At 41.7% G+C, this 27,732-nt stretch overlaps 2 protein-coding genes across 23 annotated transcripts in view; both read right to left on the bottom strand.

Annotated features, from left to right (window-relative positions):
• Positions 1–67: 67 nt before the first annotated feature.
• On the bottom strand, positions 68–10,231 carry RAPSN (receptor associated protein of the synapse). Its single transcript, XM_054634637.2, has 8 exons — positions 9,630–10,231; positions 6,433–6,771; positions 5,049–5,207; positions 4,629–4,727; positions 4,410–4,532; positions 1,785–1,838; positions 1,014–1,213; positions 68–243 (listed from the first exon to the last, which is right to left on the bottom strand). The coding sequence occupies exons 1-8, from the start codon at positions 9,843–9,845 to the stop codon at positions 171–173; spliced, it is 1,263 nt and encodes a 420-aa protein (XP_054490612.2). The 5' UTR covers positions 9,846–10,231; the 3' UTR covers positions 68–170.
• A 4,142-nt stretch (positions 10,232–14,373) lies between these two features.
• Positions 14,374–27,732, bottom strand: part of CELF1 (CUGBP Elav-like family member 1) — a 58,594-nt gene continuing 45,235 nt past the window's right edge. For 17 of the 22 annotated variants that reach the window (XM_077180041.1, XM_077180045.1, XM_077180048.1 and 14 more), the window contains 4 exons: positions 26,257–26,370; positions 25,908–26,093; positions 24,895–25,038; positions 14,374–23,230 (listed from right to left, as the gene is read on the bottom strand). In XM_077180041.1, the coding sequence (XP_077036156.1) occupies positions 23,103–23,230; positions 24,895–25,038; positions 25,908–26,093; positions 26,257–26,370 (572 nt within the window). In that variant the 3' untranslated portion in view covers positions 14,374–23,102. The remainder of the gene's footprint in view (positions 23,231–24,894; positions 25,039–25,907; positions 26,094–26,256; positions 26,371–27,732) is intronic. The other 5 variants (XM_077180039.1, XM_077180037.1, XM_077180035.1 and 2 more) reach the window with 2 other exon arrangements.

Here is a 27,732-nt window from a genome sequence, read left to right as displayed (position 1 = left end):
CCGGAGAAAGCCTTTATTACAGCCAGTGCCCCTACACGGCAGCGAGGGGAAGGGACGGGGAAGGGACGGGGAGGGGAGGGGGGGTCGGGTCGAGCTGCGAGGCGGCCCCGCCAGGCACAGCCGGAGGGGGCCCGGGAGCGGCTCCGTCAGTCCCCGCCGGGCCCGGGCGGTCAGACGTAGCCGGGCTTCACCGACAAGCGGCGGCAGTTGGGGCAGCCGCGGGTCCCGTTGGTCTGGAGGCACCTGCAACGGGAGGAGGTCGGGTCGGGGGGGTCTCCGCGGCCGGAGGCTTCCCCAGGGCGGCTCCGCGGCTATTGTACACCTCAGAGCTATTCCCCGTGGCCCGCCCGCCACCGGCAGAGACTGCATCTCCTCCCCGTCCCTTCCAGGGAGGCACTTGGGCAAATTCCTGTGCAAAAGTCTGTTCTGTACTGCTGGAGACAAGTCCCCAGAGCTCATCGGACATCTCTCACTGCCCAGTAGTTTGATGCTAATTCTGGTGTCAGTGTGAAACTTTGTTATTAAATTCTTAGTTTCCCGATTAGTTTTCAGAGTGTTTTGTAACACTCGTGGTTTTTTCTACGGTAAAATGATGGTGCAGCTAACTTCTTTCATGGCAGTAGCATGATAACAGCCTGAGCAACTTCTTCACCTCTGTTTGCCACTAGCCAAGGGAGAAAGTGAGGGGATGTGGGAAAAAGCCAAACTGCCCCTGGGAGTGAAGAACTGATTCCCCAGGAGGAGTCAAATAAGAATTTGTGAACTGGGCTGACCACCTACAAAGTGAGGACATCAGTAAATAATTATTTAGGGGACAAGTGGGAGTGTGATGGATATGATGGCTAAATCTCACCCTCCAAGGCTGTGAGACTCTTAGCACTGCAATGGGATCCTGCAAGGCAGGATCAAGACAAAGACCTGGGGAACAGTGTGCATAGGACTGCTGTGGGCTTAAGCAGCTCTTTTCTATGACTAATGTAATGATAATAATTTTAGTGCTTCCAGATAATTACTTCAAATGGAAGAAATGGGAGCAAGGTAGTGCCTGGAGCTGGTTGTTTTTCTCCCCAATGGACTCTCCACACATGCCACAGTACAGCTCCATCTCCTCCACACATTCATGGAACTTCACTACATGGTCACGCAATTCTTGCTGCTGCTCCTTCGTGCGATAGATCCTTTCACACAGGCAGTGGAGCTTCAGCAGGCCGAGCTGCAGGTGAAGGACAGAAACGTAAGACAAGTGAACAACAGGATGAACACAGACCAGAAACAGGAGTGGGAACACCACAGCCCCATCAGCCAGCTGGAGAAACATCAGCAGGCCTCAACAATTCCAGTCATTAACCCTTCTTCTTTGTGTCACAAAAGGTAACACCAGGTTTGAGACACTCAGCAGCTCTTCCACTCATGGTTTCCCTGAGCTACCCCTGACATACATCACTTTCCTTTGCCTCCAGCCATCACACAGTTCAGCAGCTGCTCAGGGCAAAAATGTTTTTCAGAAGAGACTTCTAATCCTCTAGTTCTCTGTCTGTTTCACACCCCATTTTCACTGCTTCTCATTCTCCTTTGCCTATCCCATTGTGACTCCTCACTCATTTTTCAGACTTGCATACTGATGATTATCTGTGCAACTGCCCACAACCAAACACTTAGTGACAAAGCAAATCTCAAACACTCACTGGTTAATAGGAATGCTAATGAGCAACGACAAGCCTTCAATGTTTGACATCTTATATTGCCTGACATAAGACTATGAAGAATGCTGAAAAGGATCCTACCTTGTTCCCTAGTCCCTCTGCCAGCTCCTGTGCCTTTTCAATGCTTTCCAGAGCCTGTGAATTGAGAGCACTGGTTGTTAGTTCTCAGCCAAATATATGAAAACCAGGCTTTTATGAATGTCCTGTAAGAATTATTCAAAAAAAGAGGTAAAGAAGTACAGAGTAAAATTTGGATTAACAAGTATCCCTGTAACACTGGAGAATCAAAAAAGCTTTTTTTGGGAGGGCAGATTTCCCTCCCCTACCAAAAGTTAATCCGTAAGAAAAAGCTGGTTTCTGAAGGACCACAAGTAATGCAAGAGCTACATTTCTGTCACAGACACTCAGTGTCAGTGTTGGCAGAGGCTGGTCCCCAAGCAGAGAGAATACAGACTTATTTAAACTCAGTCCCACATGCTCATTTGGGGCTGGGATGGCAAAGCAAGCCTTGTCCCCATCCTACCTTGCAGGCTCAATAATTGTTGGGCAACTTCAATTTCACTTGTACCAGAGGTGAGGAAAAGGATCACCAGCACCAATGCACCACACTTATCCATTTTTTTCCTTGCTGTTCACATATCCACCTTGCCTTACTTACACATGGTGTGATGTAGGAGTGTTCTGCTATCCAATTTTAAAATCTGAAGGAAATATTTAGCATAGCAGCTGTCATACCAAATGACTCCCTACTTTCACCTAGATGTCACAGTGTTCCTTGCTGTTCTGATAATTAGTCTCTCTTTTCCAGAGCTATTGAGATCTGCTTCCTATTTGTCCAAGGGGAAGAAGAGGTCTCCCTTGTGATGCAGTAGTTTTCAGGAGGAACATTATAAAATTTCTACCCTATAATTTGGCATTACTGCTGTTGTAGGAGGAGAGGACCAGATGAGATGCAAAAATGTTCTGTGAATGCAGAGGAGATGGCATTAGACTTGTGGTGGCAGCAACAGCCTAGGATAAGAAAATGTAGGAGAGGAAAGCAGGAACTAAAGGCCAGCAGGGAGAACATAACTGAGAACTGTGCTTAGGAAGACTGTGTACTGAAAACTCCTGAAATTAATGATTGTGAACAAGAATCAAAGTGAAATGTGTGGAGTAAGGGAAAGGATGTTGAAAAGTCTAGGGGACAGTTTGTCTTGGACTGCGCAAGAATGAGGGCAAGCAAGCTGTGAGCAGCTTCGGAGGATCTGGAATAGCATTGATTACATTACATGCAAATAAAATGGACTAACTGGTGAAAGAGACTGGGAAGATGGAAGAAGCTTGAGCAAAAACAGGGAATCTGCAAGTGGAAAGTTAGCAAATTGCTTTATTAAGTAACTGATACAGGGATGAGTAGCATGAGAAATGGAAACTGGGCCTGCCAAGTTGAAGAACAGGCTTGGGTGAATATTCAGGGATGTGACATCTAAGGAAGTCACATTTGGTCAACAGACATAAGGTCCCTGACCCAGCAGGGCAGACTTCCCTCTATTGCCTGGAACAGAATACAAGATTCCTCCACTTTCTTCTTCTGTGGGATTTGGTGAGATTAGAATTCTGTGCAAAGCCCACATAATGTTCTCACAAGTGAGAGCTGCTTGATATCAGACAGTGGCTCGAGATAGAATCAGTGAATGGAAGAGTTTGATGAGTGCTCTGAATATTGTCTCCTGCAGAGGCCTACCTGCTGTGTCCTGTCCAATTCTTTTGATACTGAGCTAGCTTTTCAAGTCCACAGTTTCTCTTCCCATTGCTAACAAACACTGTGCTTACTTACTGAGATTGCACCGTGTGTCTCACCCAACTGATTCCCTGATGGAGGCACTCTGATGCTGACAGCACCTTGAACCTGTCTAGCTGGACATACTGATGTCCAGCAACACGGGTTGCTTCATTTGAGTTAAAATTCTTGGTGTCTCAATATGAGTGATAAGAGCGAAATTTCATCATATTTAGACCCAACCAGCATCTTGATGTGGCACTGTGTACAGTTGTTCAGAGCTAGTTCAGGGCTAACCATTGAGCATTTAATTCTGTGGCTGAGTAATGTTCCTGCCATGCAAATGTGCTGCATCTACTGCAGTCTGGACTTTAACACACATACACACTGTCTACGCCTTTTTATAAGTAACTTCACCCCTTGTTCTATCTTGACTGGTTATCTATCCCCAAATAAATTCCTGCTCTCATTCCTCTGTTTCACATCAGAGTTTACAGACCGTCAAAGTTTCTCCAAGAATTTTGTGCCACATTTGCCTGCAAAGCACATGGTGGAGCTGTAGAGCTGTCTAAACATCATTAGCACATCAATGAGCCTAGTCATAGAACTAAAAAGTAGGCAGGGGAATCTATTTCAGAGCATAAGGCTTCCTTCCTCCAGTGCTGGTTTCTCAGCATAGAACTTAAAAGTCATCAGGATTGACTAATGAGGCAATTCTGTAACTTAGCACTCTGACTCAGAATGCATGTTCCTACCATTACTAACAAATCCCTGGCTGAGAGAGACCATTCAGAGAAATATAACTCTACAAGCAACAGACCCTGTTGGTAGAACCAAGGGGGTACAGGTCTCTTCTGAACTGTACCCTCTTCTGAACTGTGCAGTACAAGACTGTGCTCTAGTCTTGTCCTACAAACCTCTGTAGAAACAATTTTGTAACTGACCTTGTCCAGCTCCTTTTGGATCATCCAGCACTTAGTCACTCCTAGCAGCACCTGCACCAGGCCCAGGCGGTTCCCAATCTCTGTCATGATGCTCATGGAAGAATCATACCGAGGAAAGGCTGTCTGCAGACACAGGGAGGAAAGCACATGTTTTGCTATGAACTCTTTTCATGCCCTCTTGCTATTCTTCCTATCCTTCCTGGCAGGAAGGAGCTGTACCTGCACGTCCCTGCGACTGCGATGGATATCTGCAAAGCAGAGCAGACACAGTGCTTGCAGTGGCCGGTCACCATGCTGCAGGGCAATCTTCATGGACTCCTGCAAGAAATTGCCTCTGGTCAGTAGAACAGCCTGTTCCTGGTTCAAAACAGCAAGGCTGGGACTTTGGACTCCAGCCACTAAAAGCTCAGCTCTGAAGAAATGGCACCATCTTTTAAGGCAAGGAAAATATTTTTCACATGTCCCTAACCAAGGACCATTCATAGACCCGAATTTTGAAGCCCTCTGGCTACAGAAACTACAGCTCTAAGACTGGAAGGCATCAGGAAGCTCTGCAGTGTGGATGGCAGGGTATCTCTCTTGCTGCAGGGGCATGGCAGGATGCCCTGGCAGAGCCCCAGCCGTGCCCGTGCCCCGTACCTCGCAGCAATCCATGGCGTCTGCCAGGCGCCCCAGCTTCTGATAGGCCACAGCCATGTGGTACTGGCTCATGGCACGGTACTTCAGGCTCCAGCCCTTCCCGTAGTCACTCACCAGCTCAGCTGCTTTACATGGGAAAAACAGGGCTTTCTCATAGTCCTGTAAGGCAACAAGCACACAGACAGCAGTCACAGCAAAAATAAAGCAAAAAGGTGGGAAGGAAAAAGACCAGCTATTTTTCATTTACTAACACTGCAACAGTTACCAGATTTCTGCACATCGTTAAACTCATGCTGCTCCTCTTCCATGTGTGCAGTATTGTGGTGGATATCAAATTGCAAAAGATGGAATTGCCATATACTGAATCCTTATTATTCTCTGGGTTCAAGACACTGGGGCAATGACCCAGCAAATGAATTTTATGTAGTATGCCACAACTTTATTCTGCAGGAACCATTTACCCTCCTCTATAAGCAAAGGCTGAAAACTTTCTCTGCTCTTACATCATCTCTACTTGTTACATCTACATGTAGCCTTCATTTTCTCTAAACGGTGAGTTTGGATCTCCAAGAAGCTCTTTATCCATCATTGCAGGAAAGAGGAACTAAGACTCCTGGCCTCATCAAATTCACAAAAAGTAATAATACATTTTAAACATCTTTTTTTTTTGCATTAAAAGCATGTTAGAAATAAATCTTATTTTACAATAATTATGTAAAACTTATCTTAATATCTAAAACCATTTTCAAGTAAGTTATATAAGACTGCAGAAGTGAAAAAGTCCTCATTTTTTTTTTATTCTCCACAATGCAGAAAGGAAACCACAGATTCTCAAATTTACTTTCTCCCTTCTTATTTCACACCTGAAAAGTGTTCAGCACAATGTTATTTTCTTTATTTTTGGTCACCACACTTCATGTGATGATCTTCTATGAGTGAAGAAATCAGGACTTTGTGAGAAAAACCTATTTTTTGCTGTTTGTACTAGAAGTTAGAACTGGCAAATCACCCCTGTGCTCAGTCCCTGTCTGATTTTACCTACAGCTTGCTGGCAGCTATTTGCCTACAACAGTGGTAGAAATAGAGAGTCCATGAGTTTTGGCTGCCAGCCCTGTGTCTCTGATGTGATCTTCTTTGAAGCTAAGTTTGATCTTTTCAACACACATATTCACAGCTGCTTCTGCTGTGCTGTGTAAACATGACACTAATCCTCCCATCCTTACTGTGGAGGAGAGTACCCCATTTGGATTTTACAAAGGGATTTTAGCTTACAGTGCTCTCTCAGCACTTCCTATAGGAAAGACAAAGGCTGAAATTCATGTGATTTCCAGTGCTTCCCTGAATCTGTGGGGCAACCATCCTCCTGTCCCTTAGGTTACTGTACCTTTATCTGGGTGTAGAAGTTCCCAAGGCTGCAGCAGACTCTACACTCCAGCATCTTGTCATCGTTGTTGTGTGCGTAGCGTAAAGCTTTCTCAAAGCACTCCAAAGCCTTCTGGAAAATGCTGAGGCCCAAGAAGGCATTGCCCATGCTGAGGCTCACCTGGCCATTCAGCTGCATGCTCACAGTGGTACCCTGCATGTTGAGGCACGTCTTACAGTAAGAGATTGTTTTCTGGAATTCACAGAGTTTCTCATTGCTGCGAGCCAGGTTTAGGTAGCTCTCTGTAAGGAAATCTGGGTCTTCCAGCTCCCGTGCTGTGTCAATCTGGACCACTGCAAACTTTAAGTAGAGAAGATAGTGTTTACAAAAGTGTGTAGGTTATTTAAATACAGCTCAAGCACCCACAGAGTAGCACCCTGTACTGGAGAAAGAGTCTCATCTCTGAGCAGGGCAGACAAGGCCATCAGCACATGGAGAAGCATTGTATGCACTGAGCAGTTATCTGGTGGTTTAAAAGGCCTATGAAGACTCAGAAGAAACCTCTCCCTCTCTTCACACAGTCTCAGGGCAGGGAAGATGAACTAGGCTGGCTGTAAGGGGAAAACAGCTGTTAAATGGCCCTAAAGGGAAGCTGGTGAAGCAGGAAACATCTGACACAATGCAGTTCTGTTTTCTTCCACTCATTGTAATGTATCCCACTTTCTCTGGAATTCCTAAGCTATTGAAATATTCTTTTTTCTATTAATATACTGTAGTATATTAATAGTATATATTAGTATATATAATAATATCTATTATATATCTATTATATCTCTAATATATCTATTAGTATATCTATTATATATTGAATGTATCTATTAGTATATATATTAATATCTATAATAGTATCTATTAGTATATATAAAATATACTTTTTTCTATTAATAGAAAAAAGTAGGCTACTTCTTTAAGGAATTTTCTGCTAATAAATTGCAGTCTTGATCTTGACAGTCTTGGTTCTATAACCTCCAGGATTTGTTGCATACTCTTCTCTTACATGAAGTCTCTTTCCAGCTGCAAACTCTTCTAAGCATTAACTCTTTATGTTCTGTGATGAAGCAAGCACAAGCATTCAAGCTGGCTTGAATTAGTATCAGTAGCGAAGGTAAATAGTTAGCAATTTTCATTAGACATTATCAGGATTATGGATGGCAAATTCCAAAGGAATCAATTACTTCCTTTTTATATAGTGGCTACACATAATAATTTAGGCTACTAGAACATTTTACATTCTTTGGAAACAAAATCAAAACAACAACAAAAAAACCCAAACCAAAACAAAAACCCCCCAAAACAACAACAAAACACACACAACCACCACCCCCCAAAAAACAACAAAACAAAACCACAAAAAAACCCAAACAAAACCCCCAAACATCACCAACCATAAACTGTGTATGTTGGGTTTGTAATCATCTTCTCATTTCCATTACAGTTTAGGAAAGCTCCTATGTGGACTCAGTGGTGCACGCTAGCTCATGCTTCTCCACATTCCCTTAATCTTGCACAAGTTCTTCAGTATTTCCTGGTTGCCACAGCCTCTTCTCTTGGTGTAATTTTTCCTCTTCAGAAGAGGTTGAGCATCACAGCCCTTCTTAAATTACTTTTTATTTCATGCATTTAATTTTGACTCATTTTCTCTGGATATTTCCTCTCTCAATGGCTTATTGCTAAAGTTCTCCTTTCTCTATCCTTTGACCAGTTGCTCTGTAAAATCTTCAGTTTGACTGAAGCCATTTTTCCTTCCTAATGCTGTGAAGAACTAAAATTCACCTACTCTGATCCCACTTTCTGTTCTTTTCTCAGGGAAGGAATTATGTTTGGGTATACTAAGCTCACTCCTTTGCCTTTTTTTTTTTTTTCTCCATGAAGTTTTCAGTACTTCCTTCAGGTAGCTACATCTTACCCTTTTTTTCTTCTTTCTTCCCCAGTCAGTCTGTTGTTTTTGCCAGCACCTAATTTCATACCACTTAACAAAATTGTTTGTCTTCAAATGTTTTCAAGGGGTATTAATATCCCTCCTTTCTTCTTCATCTTAAGTATTTGGTTTCAATATAGGGCTTTGACATGTGCATGGCTTTACCAGTGAGGTGTTCCCCTCTCCTTGCTCCAATTCCAAACAGAGCTACCAAAATCTTTTCAATGAGATGTAGACACCCCTTTCACATTTTGTTCTAAATGCTGAATGATGGCCAGTCTAGTAAGAGGCAACCCAAAACTTTGATATCCTCCATCAGGACGAGGATATCAAAGCCCTTTAGTAAGACCCTATTTCAGGCTGGGATGGCTTCTTAAGACTATTACAACACTATCTTGCCTTGTCTTACAGATTCTTGAGCTGCCCTCCCAAATGCTGCCTGCTGCTCTCTGTACAAATCCTCTTACTTCTCAGATCCACAAACCAGCCTCTTTTTGTTCATTTAATTAAACTGTTTATCCTCATGTGCTTGAAATGTAACTTCAGCTGCTTTTTACCACTCTTCCATCAAGCCCCATATCCTTCCTCCTTTCTTCTATACTGTCCTGGCAACTGGAAGCTGCTCTCTGACCTCAATTGTGAGACATCTGGGATGTCTCAATTACCTCACCAAAACAGCATCTTCTTTTCCCTCTTGTTCAGCCCCCTGGCAAACAAATAATTGCAATTAGAAAACCCCAATATAAGATCTATTTTAGATATCAGCCAGAAGCTGAACAAGATAACAGACATGTCTCCACAAGAATGATACTTATTCTACAGAATCCACTTAGAGTTGTCCTTTTATGCTGACACACAGAATGTAAACAGCTTGTAGTGGACAAAGGCTCTGTTCTCATACCTGCTCCTGAAGCCTGATAACATGGTGTGCCTGTATGTGGGAAATAATCAAGACAGCTTCCCATGAAAAACTAGAGAATGTAAATAATGTAAATGATGTAAACTAGAGAATGTAAATAACCCAGGAATCCTGAACCAGACCCAGTGAAAAATCATATTCTGTGTATCTTGTGGGCTGGAGCTCTTGGTGAGCACAGTGATCACAGCAGCCCAGAACATGCACTCAATAGCTGGTATTTTCTGTTACACACAGAACACCCCCCACTTCAGGTTCTGATCTCCAGCCACGTTCCATCGCGGTGCGACACAATGGCATGCATTCATCTCCAGTTCACCTTACCTTCAGCATGTCTTTGTATCTGCCCATCTCTGCATGAGCAGTGATGAGGCAACCCAAAACCCGAAACCTGCCAGCAGGATCCGCAGACTTCTCCAAAACCCTCATCCAGACTCGCAGGGCCTTTTCGGTCTGATTAGACTGGTAAAGATGGAGTCCTTTCTCTATCTGTTGCTTTGTCTGGTCCTGACCCATCTCCCATGGATTAAAAAGCCTCATACACTGACCTCTAAGGATAGCAAAAAGGATGTGCTTACAAGAGAGCACAACATAAAATGCCCCACTAGAAGAGGGCGGGTTGTGTGCTCAGAGGGCCCAGAGCCATGAGAGCCCAGCCATGTCATGGGGCTGGAGCTGTGGTAGGCAATGGCAAGAAGTGGTTGCTCAGCACTGAAGGCAGAATCCCAAATCCACTAGGCAAACATCTTGCTTGCTAGGGCTCCATCAGTGCATTCATCTGTCCAATCCCGTAAACAAAGAGCAAAAGCACGACAGGGAGAGAAAGAGAAAAATCTCAAGCCACAGGAGTGAAACTCAATCTGAACAGCCAGTGCTGGTCTCCTCCCCATTGGCTGCAGCTGCTCCTGCCAGTCCAGCTCACGTGGCTCCCAGGAATTCTAGTCAGGCTCCCCAGCTCCCAAGGTCACGGTGCCAACTGCCCACCCCTGCCTGCTGGTATGTAGCTTATAAATACCCCAGGGAGAGACAATTGGCTGCAGTCACAGCCTCGGGATGCCTCGGCTGTCTCTTTCCTCTCTGGCCATCTCCTTAGACAAGCACTGCTGGTGGTGGGCTAGCTTGGGAGGAAGCAGACTCAGGTAGAATAATAGCTTTAGGAAAAATACATGACTTAAAAGTCAGGTGTGAACAAGGCAACTTCAGTGTGTACACACGTGCAGTGTTACACTTGCAACAATGTACTTGATACTTTGCTAGGTACGAAATTAGACTCCCTTTTGAGGACCTCAGTTGGCATCATGGACTGTTTTTATGGACATAGGTTGGCTCTGTCACAGATTTGCTGCAAATACACCTCTGACTTCCTAATTTTAGGGACAAGGAGCTAACCATGCTGAAAACCTTTGTTCTTGACTGAATGTTGCTCCCTGTCATGAGATGAGTGTGGCAGTCCTCCAAAAGTTTCCAACAGAAGTTGTCAATGGCACTGCTTAAGTTCTGCATCCAGAAGTTGATGATCTTTTATGATGAATAACAATAAAGACACAGAACAACAGGTATCTGCACTTTTTGGTTGCAGGAGAGGCGTTAGTCCCATTAAAAGATAGCTTTATGTCTCCCACACTCTGTTGAAAAAATCAGACTGGTTCCTCTAGGAGCCAGTTTAATACTCTCACCTACGTGCTGCAGCCTTGGTGGTCCAGAGATCTATTCAGTCCTTCTTAAGAAGATACACCAAACCTGGGAGGAGGGGGGCAGGTGGAGAATGCTACAGGGATATTGAATGTTTTTCAGATGCAGACATTCCAGGAACCGGTTTTGTGATTCTTTTACTGGGCAAAGAGAAGGAATTTGAAGTTTTAACAGACCTGCCTGCAAAACCAGTCATGTCTCCAGCTGGTTCCCTGATTCTTGGTGAATTTGGTTGCAATTCTTCCCCAAGCAAAGGTAAATACCCACAGAATCACCTCAAAGGTTACCAATCAGACTATCCCAGTCTGTCAACAAAAACCCAAGGGAGCCTTCCTGAGGTAATATCCTTAAAGAAAGCAAGTCACAAAATAAAGAACAATAGTCTACCCAGAGTCTTTACATCATAGCACTCATGATTTTAAGGGGTTACATCTGTCCTTTATCCAAAATTCCCCCAGAAAAATATTTCAAAAAGAAAAATGTTTTAAATTGTAGAAGGGTTTTGCTACAGTAAGAGTGATTCTCTTTTGGGAGCTCATAAACAGTATGATATTTGCATTATTTAACTTAGCTTTATTTTTCAGAGATGTAATGTGCTAGATGATATTTCAGCATAGATTATATGTAGTCTCAAACTCTGGAAGTAGAAATTATGGAAAAATCTACAGAACCTGAAGAAAACTAATGGTGAGGCACTGCTGGGTAATGTGCAAAAATCACTTCAGCATCACTGTTGAAATTATTAGCTAGGTACTTTATAGATTTTAGGATTTGCATAAAAGTCTGATTCAGAATATTAAAAAATCTCTCCTTGCAGTAATTCTTCTATGTCTCTCTAGATGTAGGTGGTGGGATGGAAACAAGATGCAGATCAGTCCCCATGGAAGAAAATGACAATGGTGAGGCCATTCAGATTTCTACACTTGGAGAAGCGGCCAGGAAAGCAGCCACTGGAGCCTGCCATGTAACAGAATCAAGCCAGGACTCAGGAATGGGGAAAACAAAAATTTCATCATTCTTGGTAGATCAGACTACTTTGCAAAATTAACCTTGCACAGGTGAGCTGCCTGTAACACAAACTCATCCTGAGATTCTTTTGGACCAGGTCAGAGAAGAACTGTTCCCTTCCCCACACAGCACAGCCAAAATGAAGAGGGTGCCTTGCAGTCTGACAAAACCCATCTTACAGGAGGTGATCTGCCCTGCATTTTGTTAACCTCACTTTAGCTCCTTGCTTTTGAGCACTATGAAACAGTACTTAGTTTCTTAGGAATCAATTTGCAACTCACCTATTGAGATAAAAACATCCTAGTAAAGTAAAGGGTAAATCCATCAAGTTCAAACAGGTCATTTTCAAAAAACCAGGAACATGCTCTGATATGGAACATACCACTCTGAGCCCAGCTGCAGCTGCCTAAATAAGGAGGGATAAAAGATCAACATTGCCTGCCTGTGCTACTTCAAAAAAAGAAATGGCACCTGTCTGTGACTCAAGATAGCTGTAATTCATTGAAGATTCAGGTACAGCTTCTACAGTCAATGATCCACAGTTTCTCCTTAGGAAGTGCAAATAAATGAGCCTGAATGGTGCTTGGCAACATCAAATTAGGGAATCTTACCTGTCATACATGCAGTGGCTCATGCACTCACTTCTTCTGAGTGACCACACTGACCTGCTTCTCCTCCTCCCCCTGCTCTCCATAATGCCCTCAGTGACTCCTGGCCTCATGAAGAGAGCAAAATGTGGCAGGTAAAATCAGGAAGACTGGAGCCAAAACAAATAGTGAAAGGTGGAGGTGGATGTGAGAAGAAAAAGGTTTCTCCTAGAACATTCAGCATCAGAATTTCATCTACAACTTCATGTATTTCCTACAAATGCTGATAAATGTAACAACTCATGTGAAAATGCTGATTATTTTCAGAGATTATTATACTGGCTCTTAGGTGCAGTTTGATTGTGTACAGATTTGTGGTGGCCTTTTAAATTGAATAAAAAGCCTTAAAAAAAAACAAACAAAAAACCCTCTGACCCAAGAGAGATCTGGTGTCAGTTCTGTAAGATGTAGTTGGCAAAGCTTTGATTGTGTAAGACAAGGTAAGTAAACTTTCTGCACAAGCTGGAATCTTCCATTCAGCCTAAACAAACCCTTTTTTCCTGATTCAATTGTTTCTCTCCATCCTTGGCCTCAAGTTGTATCTAAACTGAAACCCCTGCAGCCTCTCTCCTCAACAGCTGCAAATTAACTGCAGGGATGGCAGGGCAGTCTGTAACAGGTGGCTCTGTGCCTCGTGCCCCAGTTGGTGTGCTCAGGGCAAGGAATGCAGCACTGAATCCTGATGCTTTGCAAGTGCTCTCAGATTTACAATCATGTAGGAAGTGATGGGGTGAAACAGAGTATCCCAGATAACACAGGAAAAGGACAAGGAGGAGAAACATAGCTGTCCTAATAACGCTTGCAAGTCTCCAAGATGCAAGACAGCAGAAGGAATGAATAACATCAGGGAATTTTAGGAGCTTTCAGAAATGCAGCAAAATCATGGCCATTGTGGTACTTTCCTTCTGAGAGAGGCAATAATTGTGTCAAAATTGTGGCAGGTTTCTAAATGCTTTGGCTATGCCAAATACTTTTTATTAATTTGAAATGAGATATCATAAAATATATCTTAGTTCTAAGAGCAAAGCAGGGAGCCTTTGCTTATCACTAGTAAGTAATCCAAATCCAGTTGCAGTTTCCCTGTGTAGTGTTTCCAGGATGAGGAGCACTGAGGGCTGCAGGTACCTGATGCTGCAGAACCAGGACAGATTCAGCCAGCTTGGCTGTGCTCCTAGAAGGGGAAGGAGGCAGTGGCAAGTGTGCAGCTTGTGAGAGGGGCATAAGTTGGTGCCTCTCTAATCCCACACAGCACCACGCACTGGTGCTGCTCCTGCAGAGCTGAGGGCTGCTGCTCTGCCCAAAGTATTGAGCCCCTGAAACACCCTGAAGCACAAGTGCATGGACAGGCACATCACTGCTTGGCACCAGTTCTGTGAGGCTGGATATGCCCACTCCTCACTCCTAAGTGTTGACCATATTTGCATTATCCAAGATCCTCAGCTTTTCTGTATCTAAGGAGGACTTGACTTTCAAATGTTCCAAAATGGACATATATCAACCTGAAAACATTTTCCATTTCCACTCAAAGTAGCTCATTTACACAGAAACAAAAGTCCAGTGTGATATTGTACATCCAGAACAAGTGGTACTGGGCCATGAATATTTTTGTGTCTCACAGCTAAGAAACTGTAAAATAGGTCTCTCATCTTTCTCTTCATCTTCTCACACTTGAACCCCAAAAAGAACCTCAAGCTTAAGACACAAATACAACACACAAAGACTCTTCTCAAACAGTTTAATAGCAAATAAACATAGGAAGGTACCACACTTGGCATATACAAAATGACTTGTTGTCGGTGTGTCTGTGCAATTAAAACAGCTTTAAGTTGCCCTTTGGGACAAAAAGAAAAAAAAAACACACACACAAAAGGAAGAAAATTCCTTTAACACATACTCGCTTGTTCCAAACCTGTAACAAATCTTTTCATTTTTAAATCCACTACACAAACTCTGTGATCAGATCAGAAAAGCAACACGCGCTCCTCTGCTTTTTAAACCATTAAAGTAAAATCTGTAATTCTCTACAGAGTACAACACAATTTCACACAAAAAGACATTTTGTTTTGCAAATCAAAACAAGAAAAAAAAGGAACAGCTCAAACAAGGTAAAGAAAAGCATTTCTACGACTGAACCACGACTTCGAGTTGATTAAATCCCGTTAACTGCAGAACAGACTCTACATTTGGTCATAGTGGCAATTTGTTTTCTCATCACATTGTGAATCACTTTACATTGTTTTCTAGTAGAAAAGGCAAAAAACTGTACAAAACCCCTAGTGTTAAATACAATGTTTGTACCAATAAAAAAGCCCACAGGTTTGTCTCCAAAATGTAAATTTTCTTTTTAAATTATTCACAAAAAGCAGCCAAAAATCAGAAAGGCAGCTGCTGCTCCACTGTCTCAAATCCATTAAAACCACCACAGAACAATTAAAACAACCAAAGGAAGAAAAGGAAAGAAGAAAGGAAAGAAACACCCAACATTTGGCATTTTGGTTTTCTTCAGCTATTTTTCCACAGGCTTCCCCAAGGTTCCTTACGGAACCAAACGCACACGTACAGAAACGTACTGGCAGCTCCTCCACACACTGCAGGGTATCAGTGCCCCCTGGCACACAGCCCTGTGCATTCAGACTGTGGGACTAACAGCAGCCAGCCCCCAACCCTACTTCCCAAATAAACCAGTCTCTACCCTTTTCCATTCAGCCTCACGATTCACTCCCAGGTACATGTACCATATTCAAATGGTTCTCTTTTGTAAGCAGATTAAGGACTGTCTACACAACTCTGGTCAACACCTAGAGAGAATACAGTATCCTCAGCCAACTCAGGAGTAGGATAGAAAACAATCTTTGCATCTTTACATTATCCCAAACACTGGACAAAATGAAGATCTCTATCCAATCAAACTCTTGTTTTCTCAGCAAAACCCCTTCTCCTGGAATTCCATTTCACATTATTTCAACTGTTAAGATACCTACACTAGCTTGCTGCTGCTTCTGACTGAAACTTCATCACAGCACACACTCTTCAGGTGCCTTCATCTAGAAGCTACTTCCCAGTTTCTACCTGTGCAGATGGTACATAGGGCAGGGGAAGCCTGCTACCCAGAGAGCAGTAACCTGTTCTAGTTCATCCTGCAAGCCGTCAGAACTGCTCAGCTCATTACCCAATTAAAAACTAAACAAAAACTAAAAAAATCTCCGCAGAGATTCCCCAGCTAAGGCCCTTGAAAAGAGAGCTGGGGATGGTACCCTGTTCAGGTAACAGCTTCAGAGGCTGTTGTATTGTGCTTGTCATTTGGGAAAAGAGCCAGCAGTTGTAGGACCAGTGTTACAAATGCTTTCTCTGGGAAATTTAAAATGCTTAATTTCATGAGCTAACCTAGATCCTTCCAGAATTCTGCCACCAAACTCTGACTGATGGTATTAGATTAGGGCTGGACTTCACAGAAATGTGCCCTGAGTTGTGCAAAATGCTCAGTGTTTGAAATGAGCCCTAGCTTTGACAGCTTTGGAAACAGAAATATTGTGAGTTCCCCCACCTTCCTGCTCCCAGCTATCCCCTTCCACCAAAACTTCCACTAGGGGAACAGCACAACCAAGCACCCTCAGAGCTTCTGACAGCACTGGAGATGGAGCAAGGTCTAGGTGCTCTGTCAGGCAGACAGTCTAAGTGCACAGGTAGATGCCCTCAGGTGGCTTCTGATCAGATATTTGTCATACCAAAACCACCAATTTAAAGGATACCTTTGAAACCCATTAAATTGCTCAGTTTTTGCACAAACTATAGAAAACAGAGAGGTGAAGGTGATATATACGAGGGTGTGAAGAAAACAGCAGGAAACATGCACAACATTTCTGGGCACTATCTTAGTTTGAAAGATTAAAACAAAAACATCACATTTTGCTGAGGAGATTGTAGTTACAAAAAAAACCAAGCATGCCAGAGCTTAACAAAATACAACACCAATTTTGATCAAATTTTCACTGCAGACTGATAATCACACAGGGAAGCAGGGAAAAAAATAAAAATAAGAATTAAAAAAAACCAGTAAATGTCAGGGCAAAAATGTAGCTACAATCAGAGGAAAACGTAGTTCAAGTGTTTTCTGCTGATGCCACTTCAAGTCACAAGTTTGAACTCATAAAAACACATGCTGTCTCCTCAAGCACAGAAACCAGATCAGCAAAATGTGACTAGGAAGTCTCCTGAAAGATTGAGTCACACCATATAATTGACTTTTTCTTCGAACTGTGTTTTTAAAACTAAGCACACAGAAAAAAACTAAGCCTAGAAAGTGATTGGCTGTATGTTCACAGAAATACAAATACTCCACAAGGTATGCTAGCAAGGCTGCTCTGAAGACAAATTACAAAGAATCAGATTCACAAAATCAAGTGGTTATCTTACGAAGGTCTAGAAAAATAGAAATTCTTTTATATTCAAATGCAAGTTTAAATATTCCCCTTCAGCAGTCTTTCTAGCAAAACCAATTTGGCAGCACAAAAAAAAAAAAAAAAAGAAAAAAAAAAAGAAAAGAAACAAACATAATAAAAATACACATCAGCATCAAAGGTCAACACAAGGTCAAAGGTGAGAGTTCAAGCATCAGAGAAGCTGAAGAGACAAGGATTTGGACGATGTACTTGAACGCCACATCGACATGCTTTAGGCACAACGATGAACAAACGGCAGGAATCTAGAAAAAAAAACAAACCAGAAAGAGGGAGACCCACTGAGTTACACAGAGCAGTACATCCAAACACGGAGAGAGAGAACAAGAATGGGCACTTACAATGAGATCTCCTGGGGAAGGGAGTTGACAGGGAAGGGCAGCACATGCCAACGATGGACAAGTAAAAGTCAAAGTACATGAAAGACACCAAGTAAACATCAAACTGCCAGAAACCAAATGGAAGCAGAGGCCTGGATTTCCCTCTCAGCACCCAGTCTGTGGAGCGCTCCACAGCCTAGTGACACACTGGTTAGAATGCAGTCACCTTGCCCCGTGCCCAGTGTGTCTGCTACCTCTGTTTAGAACAGAGTAAACTCCCTCCCCAGGAGACCGATTCCAATAATATGACTCCAGGGCAAACACTTGCCCACAGAGACTGAGACCATGAGAGACAAGACAGAGGACACAAGGGATTCACAGGTGGTTTGACATTTGAGACTTTTCTTGCACTCTAACATGGGAAGTTCTTAGGCAGTAGCAGCCCAGCAAATCCACGTTCTTTCCTTTAGCTACAGTTTCTTCTCATTCCCTAGGAGCCCGTGTAACTGGGGGTGGGTGATTTGGAAAAGGGAAAAAAAAAAAAGATTATACAAGACAAAAAGCCCACACATCAGAGAAGAATTCCTTAAGACTTGACTGCAAGTTAAGACTTGTCCTAGCTGAGCACTTGTCATACCATTAGACCTGCGCAGGGATTTTCCATTCCCAACCTTTTATGTAACAGCCCTCACCTCCCTGGCTTCATGAGGAGGAGATTTTGGGCTCTGAGAAGCTCTACAGTCACTGTTGCCAGTTTGATGAGCAGAAAAATGTGTTTCCTGAAATTTTCTTGAAGAGTTTATAAAAAAATAATTCTTATATTAAGTGACATAAATACCTCTGTTCCCTCCCCTCAGCTTGTGAGCTGCAAGAGACAAGGAACATTTTGGGATGAGAGTGGGAGGCAGGAGAGAGAGGATATGGTTTGTTTTCTTATTCTGCCTCCCCACACCCCCAGCTCCCTTTTAGCTCCTGTTTTGTGGCCCTAATCTTTTTCACATCTCAAAGCTTCTGGTTACAGACTAGAACAAGGTGAGATTTGCATATTATCTAACAATTTGAGAATAGCAAGTGTTGATTCTCATTCCAAAGCAACAAGAAACACATTGTCTACTAAATCAGCAACACTCCTCTTAGTAGGACTGCTGAGATGAATTTGCTTTTCACGCTTTCCAATAAAGGGAAAGGACTTTAGTCCAGAGTTTAAACCAACTCCAGCAAACAGAGTACAATGCAACTCTTGCACTTGTTTCTGTATTTCAAGAAATACTCTAGATAATTTGCAGATAGGTGCAAGATTTCACTCTTAAACCAGAAAAGCAAATTCATCATGAACTGAGGCATAAGAAACAACAAGAAGCATGGAATCAAGTGACATCTTAGCATGCATCACTGATACCCTCTGTGTGATTTGTCTGGGGATTTTCTTGATATGGATTTTTCAAATATTTCTCTCAGCTATGTTGAGGGCAAAGACTGAGTTTTATCAAAGCCGTGTGGAAAGACTGGCCTATAAAAACAGAACCATGAGATGCTGGACAAGGTCTTAAAGACTTGGAGAAAGTTATTCCAGTTTGTCCTTGTTTTATTCTCACAATAATGATCATTCTGCCTTCTGTGTTTTATATTTTGTGGCAGGTATGCTAGGGATATATCAGTCATCTTTAGGTTTAAATGTCTGCAACAAGAAGCTTTCAAAGCATTTTACCTGTTCATAGTTGCATCCTTCATTTGCAATTTCCTTTATCCAAGTTGGTTTTAGGTATTTCCAAATAAAATAGGAACAAATTCAATCTGCTTTGTTGCTCTTCCCTAATCCACAGCCATTACCAGTTCAGTCAGATTCAGCTTGCATGATAGAGTTATCATAATATGTGACTTTCAGTATTCAGGTGAAAGGCTTTTTCCTGATAGATGCATTTGCCAATGAGAGTCTTCTCAGCTGGTATTTTTTAATAATGCCAGCTTTGTAGTATAAAAAAGCTAAACTACAAAGAGCTATCCTATTTTGGACTGTTGATTATCTAGGGGACTGAAGAAATGTTGATTTCATTTACTATAGTACTGACACTAAGTTCATAATTCTTTCACCTTGTTACTGCAGTAAAATCAAATATCTCCTGAGAAAAAGAATAAATCTATGAAGTAAACCATTTCCACCTTGTAAACTAAAAGTATTTTAAGTATTTCCTGGTGGCACATATAATAAGGAATTCTATTTTATCTGAAGTTCTTTTAGCTTTTCTTATAGAAAATCAGGTTCTTTGGTTTTAAGCATATAGCATACTTTGTCCATGTGGCTGCTTCAGCCAACCTTCTGCAGTTTATTTGAACTCCCCCAACTCCTGTCTTACTACCCAGGAAATGGAGCATTTGATACTGATTTCATTACTTGAATGAGAACATGATATGAACTAAAAATTTAAAAGCCCCAAGTCCCCAGAACCCCAGACTTTCCTGCTAATAAGTGAGGAGGAAAACTGGCTTAAGACTGAAAGGCAAGAGCAGCCTAAATCCCCACAATCAGCAGCAGCCACCAAACAGACACAGAAATGTTGACTTTATCTGATCAGTTCTTTGTTATCAGAAAAAAAAATCTGCCCAAGTCACAAACTTGATACATTTATTAACTTTGGCAACATACACATTGATACACCAAGAAAGGGAAATGTGAAACAAATACACAAAAAGGGCAACATCTTCAGCTGGTGAAAACTCATGCAGCTCTACTGCGTTCAGAGAGCTGAACTGCATTGATTCAAACCATCTGAGGATCACATCTTTTAAAATTTAACCTGCATAGATTTATTTTCTTTTTCTTTTTGGCAATACTTACAGTTATGCCAGTAAGGCACAAGAGCTAGCCCAAGTTAGGGCTTATGTCTTAAGGTGATTATGTCTGGGAGGAGCCACTGATCAAACTAAGCCACAGAGTAAACTGGTGCATCTCCCAAAATTAATAGGAGTTGCACCTATTTGCAACAATGCCAAGCTTGATCTGTAAGTTACAGTATTAAGGACACAGTATGGGATGAAGAAGCTAAAATATCTAATTTTGGGCAACTGAAATGACTAGTAAAGAGGCCAGAGCATCAGGTTAAAAGAAAAACAGGACAAAGGTCTTGGATAGTACAGTGGGGTAGGATGCAAAGAAGGTAAGAGTGACTGTAGAGACCCCAGAGCACAGTGCTCTCCTCCACTGGTTCACAGCATTCATCTTCCTCGTTTAGCAGTTGTTGGGCTGCAAACAGGCCACTGAAAATCAGTAGTTTCAATCATGCACATCATTATGTGTGTAAAACAATCACATTCAGGATTCTACGAAACCCTGGCCTTTTTTTCCAGTGAAATAATTTAGGTAATAAATATTCTCCACCCCGGAGCGGTATAAAACTTCTATAAAAATAGAAACAACATTCTTGGTTACAGCAGGTTGCACTTGGAGCAGTTGCTCCCAACTATGTTTTTTATGGTTTTTTTTTTCCTTTTTTTTTGAAAAGTATATAATTTATATATATATATATATAAAAAAATCCCATTGTCACCCTGGAGGCCTTCACACTCCAACACTCTTTTCTCAGAAAACCAGGACACATCTTTCCTATGGTGCAGAATTCAAGTGTACATGGTTCACTTCAGTGTATGTTTACGTTTCTAGAGAGATTCAAATAATTAACACAGAAGGGTACCACATGCCAGCATAACTGGGAAATTTGGCAATCTGGCCTTTGAAACTTTGCCACCACAAAATTATTTAAATAATACTGACAGATTTATTTGTCTGCCATCAATATGGACAGACTGACATTAACTGTTTGATTTTCAATTTAAGAAGTGGAAAGGGCTCCCCTCAGATGTTATATATCAGGCCTTGTAATTCTGAGGTTTGAGGTCCCAGGGGGCTCAGTCCCTGGAAATGCCCAAGATTCCCAGCAGATCACGGCACACAAGTGGGGATTTGGACCCGAGATCTCAGGTTTGATGGGTTTAGTGCTCCTCCTGCTGGAGCAGAACACGAAGTCCTGACCCCACATCTGACCCACACACATCATTTAGCAGCTGGCTCCCAGACTGCAGAGTTAGCTGGAGCCCTGGGAAACAGCCTAACAACTCAGGAATACAAAGAAAACAAGGAAAAAGAGATATTATGAGGTAAATTGAACTTCTGTTAAAGACACAGAAATTGTAAACTTCCTCTTGTGACAGAGGTGGATTTTGGTGGTTATAAAATGGAACTCTACACAGATTTCTTGAAACAGCTCAGGCCAGAGTGTCAAAAGTCCTTTGAGCCCCCTAAACCCAGTGAATATCAAAGGCCCTTAGCAATGCCCTAGCAATTTCACTGGTGGGCAGAAGAAGTGTGTGTTCAGTTAAGGGGGTGCGTTCCATTCTCCTTCAATATAAAAGATAACAGCTTGTACCAAAAGGCAGAAAAAGACTGAATGGCTCAATACTCTGGTTCCGCAGCTCCTGGTTTAGCCTGTTTAGCACTGGTACACACCACCTTAAAGGAAAACTGCAGCAGAGAGGTACACCTAATTACTAGACCAAGTCACTGCATGAATTTTGTTCATTAAAAAAAAACAACAAAAAACCCCAACAAAACAGGAAGTTATCATTTCAATAAACAATCAGCACTTACATTATGCTTATGAAAAGGAATTCATAGCAATGTCTGCAAAAAAAGGACATTATTCCACAGAAATGGGTAATGTGATCAACTGTTAAGAAGAAAAATCATCAAAAATTTCTGCCAGTTACCAGGGATCTAAAGTTTATTGTTTTCAGACCCAGATGTATTCATCCAGACTAAGCTGCCTCTACCTTTCCACAAAACCTAGATGAAGTACATAGGTCAAGTTTTCTTATACATGGAGAAATTCACTGCATCTCATTAGTATTCCACTGTAGGCAGAGAGTGAAATTTTCTGGGCAGAGACATTGTCTAATAGTTTTATAAAGTGCTGTGTACATTCACACTGCTATATAAACCCCATTTTATATACAGCAAAGAAAAAAAAAATCACTGCAGTTTTCCTTTGGCTTGTTAATGTGTTCACCCTTTTAGCCCATCTCTTGCTTTAGAGATGATTTAATAAATCCTCACCGTGGTATACAGTGAAGGAAATTTCAAAGAGCAGATGGGGCATGACAAAGGCTACATGGAGTCAATTTTTTCTCACCCAGGACTCTGTTCTCCTTGCCCATCTTTGTTTTCATCAGCTGTTCTGTGTTATTTCTGCTTTCCCTTCTCCTCTCTACCCCAAGGCAGTGTGGTGTCAGTTTCTGCTGCTCCCTTTAACCTTCTCTCCCCACCCCCAAGGAGCTGGCATTGGTCCTTCTCAACACACACTGGTTACAAACACGGCAAACTTCAAATAAGGGAGGAAAAAAAACCAAAAAAACAAAACTAAACAAAAAAACCTCAGCGATATGGCACCTAAACTCCAAAGTAAAACACTGGAAACAAAAGCACAAACTTGTCCTCCATCCGAAGCGGGATTCTCAGCAGAGGCTGCAGCAGAGTCTTCAAGGGAAGATGTGCCAGATAGAAGGCATGGATCAGCTTCCAGGACTGTAAAAACACAGCCTTAGGGCTTCGAATCACTAAGTGCGCTCCTCTCCAACTTACCAGAAGATCCTTCTCACTCCAGTCCCGGAGGGGAGGGGTGCTCAGTATGGCTTGCTGTCGTTCTTGGAGCGCTTGAGCTGGACTTTCAGCCGCTTCATGCCGATCTGGAAGCCGTTCATTGACTGAATGGCAGCCTGCGCAGAGACAGGATTGTCGTAACTTACAAAACCTGAGGAGAGGAAAACACACAATTACCACATGCCAGAGCTGCCTGTAACAGCTACTCACAACTGGAAATGCAAGCCCTCACAAGGTCAGAGAGGCTTGCATGAAGTGCCACTTTCAGAAGCTCACAACTATTTCAGACTCCTCATAATAACAGCTTCTATAGGCTCTCAAACAAAGCCTTGCTTTCTGACATATGGAATTTTGGCCAGAAGATATACACAGCTCAGGAAATTAACATCTTTTAGTCAATCAACAAAATAAGTACTGCTGTTTGTAAGAACTCATACCGGGGAGAATACCAAACCTGGAAAATGTTCATCCAGATGCAAAAGCTCATTTAAGATACAAGACGGAAATCACCCTCATGACATTATGGGAGAAGATTTGTTTGGAGTGAAATAGCTGGCAAGGAAGGGTAGCACTGGTACCACTATTGTGTTTAGGTTGCTCTCAGATGGGAGATTGCATATCATTCCTGGAAAAAATTATCCTGAAAATAAACTTCCCCAGTGTTTTGAAGGAGCCTATTTTAAATAACTCCATTCAATGTCTGGAGTGAGAATAGCTCCCACTCCAGTCAATGCCTATGTGTCCATATACAGGTGTTATAGCTGGATGATGAGCATATTTCTGTGCTCTCGCAAATCATCAGATTGTCACATCTTTTGGCGCAAATAGGAAAAAATTCATGATTTTATGTAGACACAAAGCTATCAAAACTATAGAGAAAGGCGTACATCTTCTATTCCATCACAAGAAATCTCCATCTATCAAAACAGTCATGAGAGGTTACAGCACTACAAAGATGCAATATGGTACCCACAATAGTTATTTATAAAGATATTAATAGAAATAATTCATAATAAAAATGCACTGAGTAATATATACAAATTATTATTGAAATTATTGAAAAGATGGGAAGAGGCAAGAGTAAGAACTATCTCAGGATTACAGTCTGCAAACACAAATAATAATCACATATCATTCTGAATTAGGAGGGATCCAAAAGGATCAAGGAATCCAACTCCTAAGTGAATGGCCCAAAAGGAGACTGAACCCGCAACCTTGGCATTATTAGCACAGTACTCTAACCAACTGAGCTAATCTCAGTGAGAAATATCTAGGCCCAGAAAACTATAATAGGGCACAATAGAAAGAAATTGTGAAAAGCAAAAAGTCACATTGAAAATCGGGAAAATACAGTTTATTGCTAGAAACAGCATTTGGTTTATTTATTATGAATATGTAGAGATTCCCTACTTAATAGTTAGACTAGGAAATATACCGAAAAAGAGATTACTATAAAAGCCACCTTTTTACAGATAATAATTTATTAGAATGACAAAATATCCTGATTTGGAATGGATCTACAAAGATCACTGAAGTCCCTGTACAGGACACCCTGAGAATCACACTGTCCATCTGAGAGCACTTTCCAAACACTTCTTGAACTCTGTCAGGCTTGTGCTGTGACCACTTCCCTGGGGAGCATCTTCCAATGCCCATGCACCCTCTGGGTGAAAAACCTTTTTCTAATATCCAGCCTAAACCTCCCCTGACTCAGCTTCAGGCCTTTATCTTGGGTCCTGTCACTGGTCATCAGAGAGAAGAGATCAATGTCTGCCCCACTGCTTCCCCTTGAAGGAAGCTGTAGATCTGACATACCAAAACACTTGCTTAGATTGGTCTGCTTGTCAATGAAAACCTTGGCAGAGACGACATTTCCAAATGGCATGAACATCTGCAGCAGATCCTGATCCCCAAACTCCTGGGGAAGATGGTAGATAAACAGATTGGCTCCCTCTGGACCTTCAAACAAGTAGGAAAATAAATTTAGAAAGAGCATGGATACCACATACCCACTGCACAAAAAAAGGTGGATGAGCCAGTCAAGACAGATTTTCTGGATAAAACAATGAAAGTGCTGTTTACAGTACTGCAGAGCACTTGGTTCCAGAATAAATGAGCATGACCCTTTGCTGGGATTGATCACTCAAATAATTCTAGCTCTTTCTGACCACTTTTGTTTGTACTTTACACATTGTGCCAAAACTGGTTCACAGATACTTGCTGTAATGACAACTGAACAGTAAGTTTGAATGCTAGATGGTGACTGAACAAAAAATGGCTATGCAAAAATTGTGGTCCAAAGCAACTAAGTAAATTTCCAAACAAAATACAAATAATCACATTGTTTGTAATCTGACAGATTCTCTTCTAAACATTTTGCTGGAAACTTACTCCTACATTCTACATTACTTTACATTACATATTAAATTTAACCTGAATCTATAGAGTGAAAAGACTGGCATAAGTAGCTGGCTGTTGGAAGAGGTGAAGGACCCAGAAAACAGCACTAACAAAACCACATCTGATTCTCTGACAGTGGGATCTATCAGGCTGTACACTCATATTCTCCTTCCCTCTGAGAACATACAGGAGTACAATTAAGGAAGCACTTAAGACTAGAAAAACCCCATGAGAAACATCCTGTATAAAAACTACTTTGGGCAGCCCTTAGTAGAAAGATCCCACAGAGAGACCTTTTTTATCTTCAGTAACTCCTGGATTCTAAAATATGACACCAAATAAAAAAATCTGCAGGTAAAGTAGGTGCAAGGGCTAAGCTTGCCCTTTTGAAAACCCATCTTAAGTAGTTTCTGCAACTTTTTGCCTACCTTCTTTTTGACTTCCTGCTGCACCAATACTCTGCTGTGTTAAGAGACTCTGGTTATAGAGTGTGGGCAGTGCAGCAGCAGCATATTGCTGGATTCCAGAATAAGCCTGTGTGAGGGCTTCCATTGTGCTACCTGTCCCATTTGAGAGACCACCACTGCCAAGTCCTCCATTTAAGGCTGCCATTCCTGTATAAGAAAGAGGAAATAAAAGATGACCAAGTACTTCCACTGAGCCAGATCAACAACCTTTCAAATGCTCTGCACAATTACAGAAAGCAGGGAGCAAAAAAATCCCCCCAAAGACCTAGCACAGGCTGAGGAATGAGAATCAGCACTAGACATAACTTACCTGCTAAAGAGCTAACGTTGAGGCCTGCTGTAGCACCTGCCAGTGTCTGCAAAGCTCCAAGAGAAGCCATTGGATTAACAGAGGAGCTGCTACTGGAACTAGGTGAGGAACCTGCTATTAAAATAAAACAATTAAACCTCATCTCATATTTTCAGTCCTGATAATTCAACTTCTTCATAAAGTTATTCCAGTAGAAAAAAACTAGTAAGGAACAGATCCAGGCAACACAGAACACTTTACGTTAAAAAAAAAAACCAACCCAAACCCACACAACTTGATTGATCATACTGTTATATGTTCTTATATAAGAACATACATGTTATGTTCTAGGCCTTCCTACATTTTTAAAAATTTCTACTTCATCATAACATCTATACTCTTTGTAGCAATAATAATGTCAGTAAGTGTAAGACATGTAAGATTGAGACATTATATAAATGTTGACTAAACTCTGTATCTCAACATAAGGTAACCAGCAGTGATGCCCTGTTTCCTGCTGCCTAAAGTAAGAGTCACTTGCTATGTATTAACACATATCCTTGAAACATCACTCAAGGTGAAAAAGACCTGCAACATAGGTACTAGGGACATTACAGAAAGCTGAACATACGGTTTTCTGCCCGAACAGTAACACCACATGCCCAGATTATTTTGACACATTAAATAATTTTCTATTAAAAATCCTGCTTCCACAGCTGGGGCTAGGACTGAGAGAAGTCTTGAAATGTACATCCAAAAATAAATAGTCTGTCCTCTATTCCAGCAACATCTTCAACTACATTGATTCAGTTAGAGAAGTCTACAAATATAGTACCTAGGACAGCTTACATGGCTCTCCAAATTCTACACCAGGTACAGTTACTTCTACAGAAGTCAACATCAAAATAATGAGAAAGAAAGCTAGTATGTCAAAAGATAAAGAAATTCACACTGAGGTCAGCTACAAAGATTTATGGACATGATAAAGTAAGAAATGCATATAGTATTTTTATGATTATATAGCAGTGGTTTTTCTAACAGGTTTGTACACTACTGCAGAAGAAAAGCTATGTGTATTGCTATTAACCAAGATGTTTATATTTCCTGCACAAGATGCACTAGAAAATATTTATGACTGCTAAAAATTAAAAGATACTGAAGACTGATGCTGTAGGGGTATCCTGTAATCTGTTTGCAGGAGGAATTTATCAGTTTGGCCAAGAACGTAAGAGAAGAACTGAATTTGAGGCATTTTCAATTTTCTTCGTGTTTTTGTGATTCTCAATTATGCTCAATTAAAACTTTTGAAAGAATTGTTAGCATCTTTCAAGAAGTTTCATCCACACTACAAATTTACCATTTCATGTTTATGGCACGAAGTCCTGCTGGGGTGGGATACTGGAACTATGTAAATGGAATACAGCCTAACAACCCCCTAACTAAAGGAGCTGTACCTAACCAAAGCTGCATGAGAACCAGAGGGCTGCACTTCATACC

Source organism: Agelaius phoeniceus, chromosome 6 (genome assembly GCF_051311805.1).
Source record: "Agelaius phoeniceus isolate bAgePho1 chromosome 6, bAgePho1.hap1, whole genome shotgun sequence".
Lineage (NCBI taxonomy): Eukaryota > Metazoa > Chordata > Aves > Passeriformes > Icteridae > Agelaius > Agelaius phoeniceus.
This window is presented reverse-complemented; position numbering and strand designations above follow the sequence as displayed.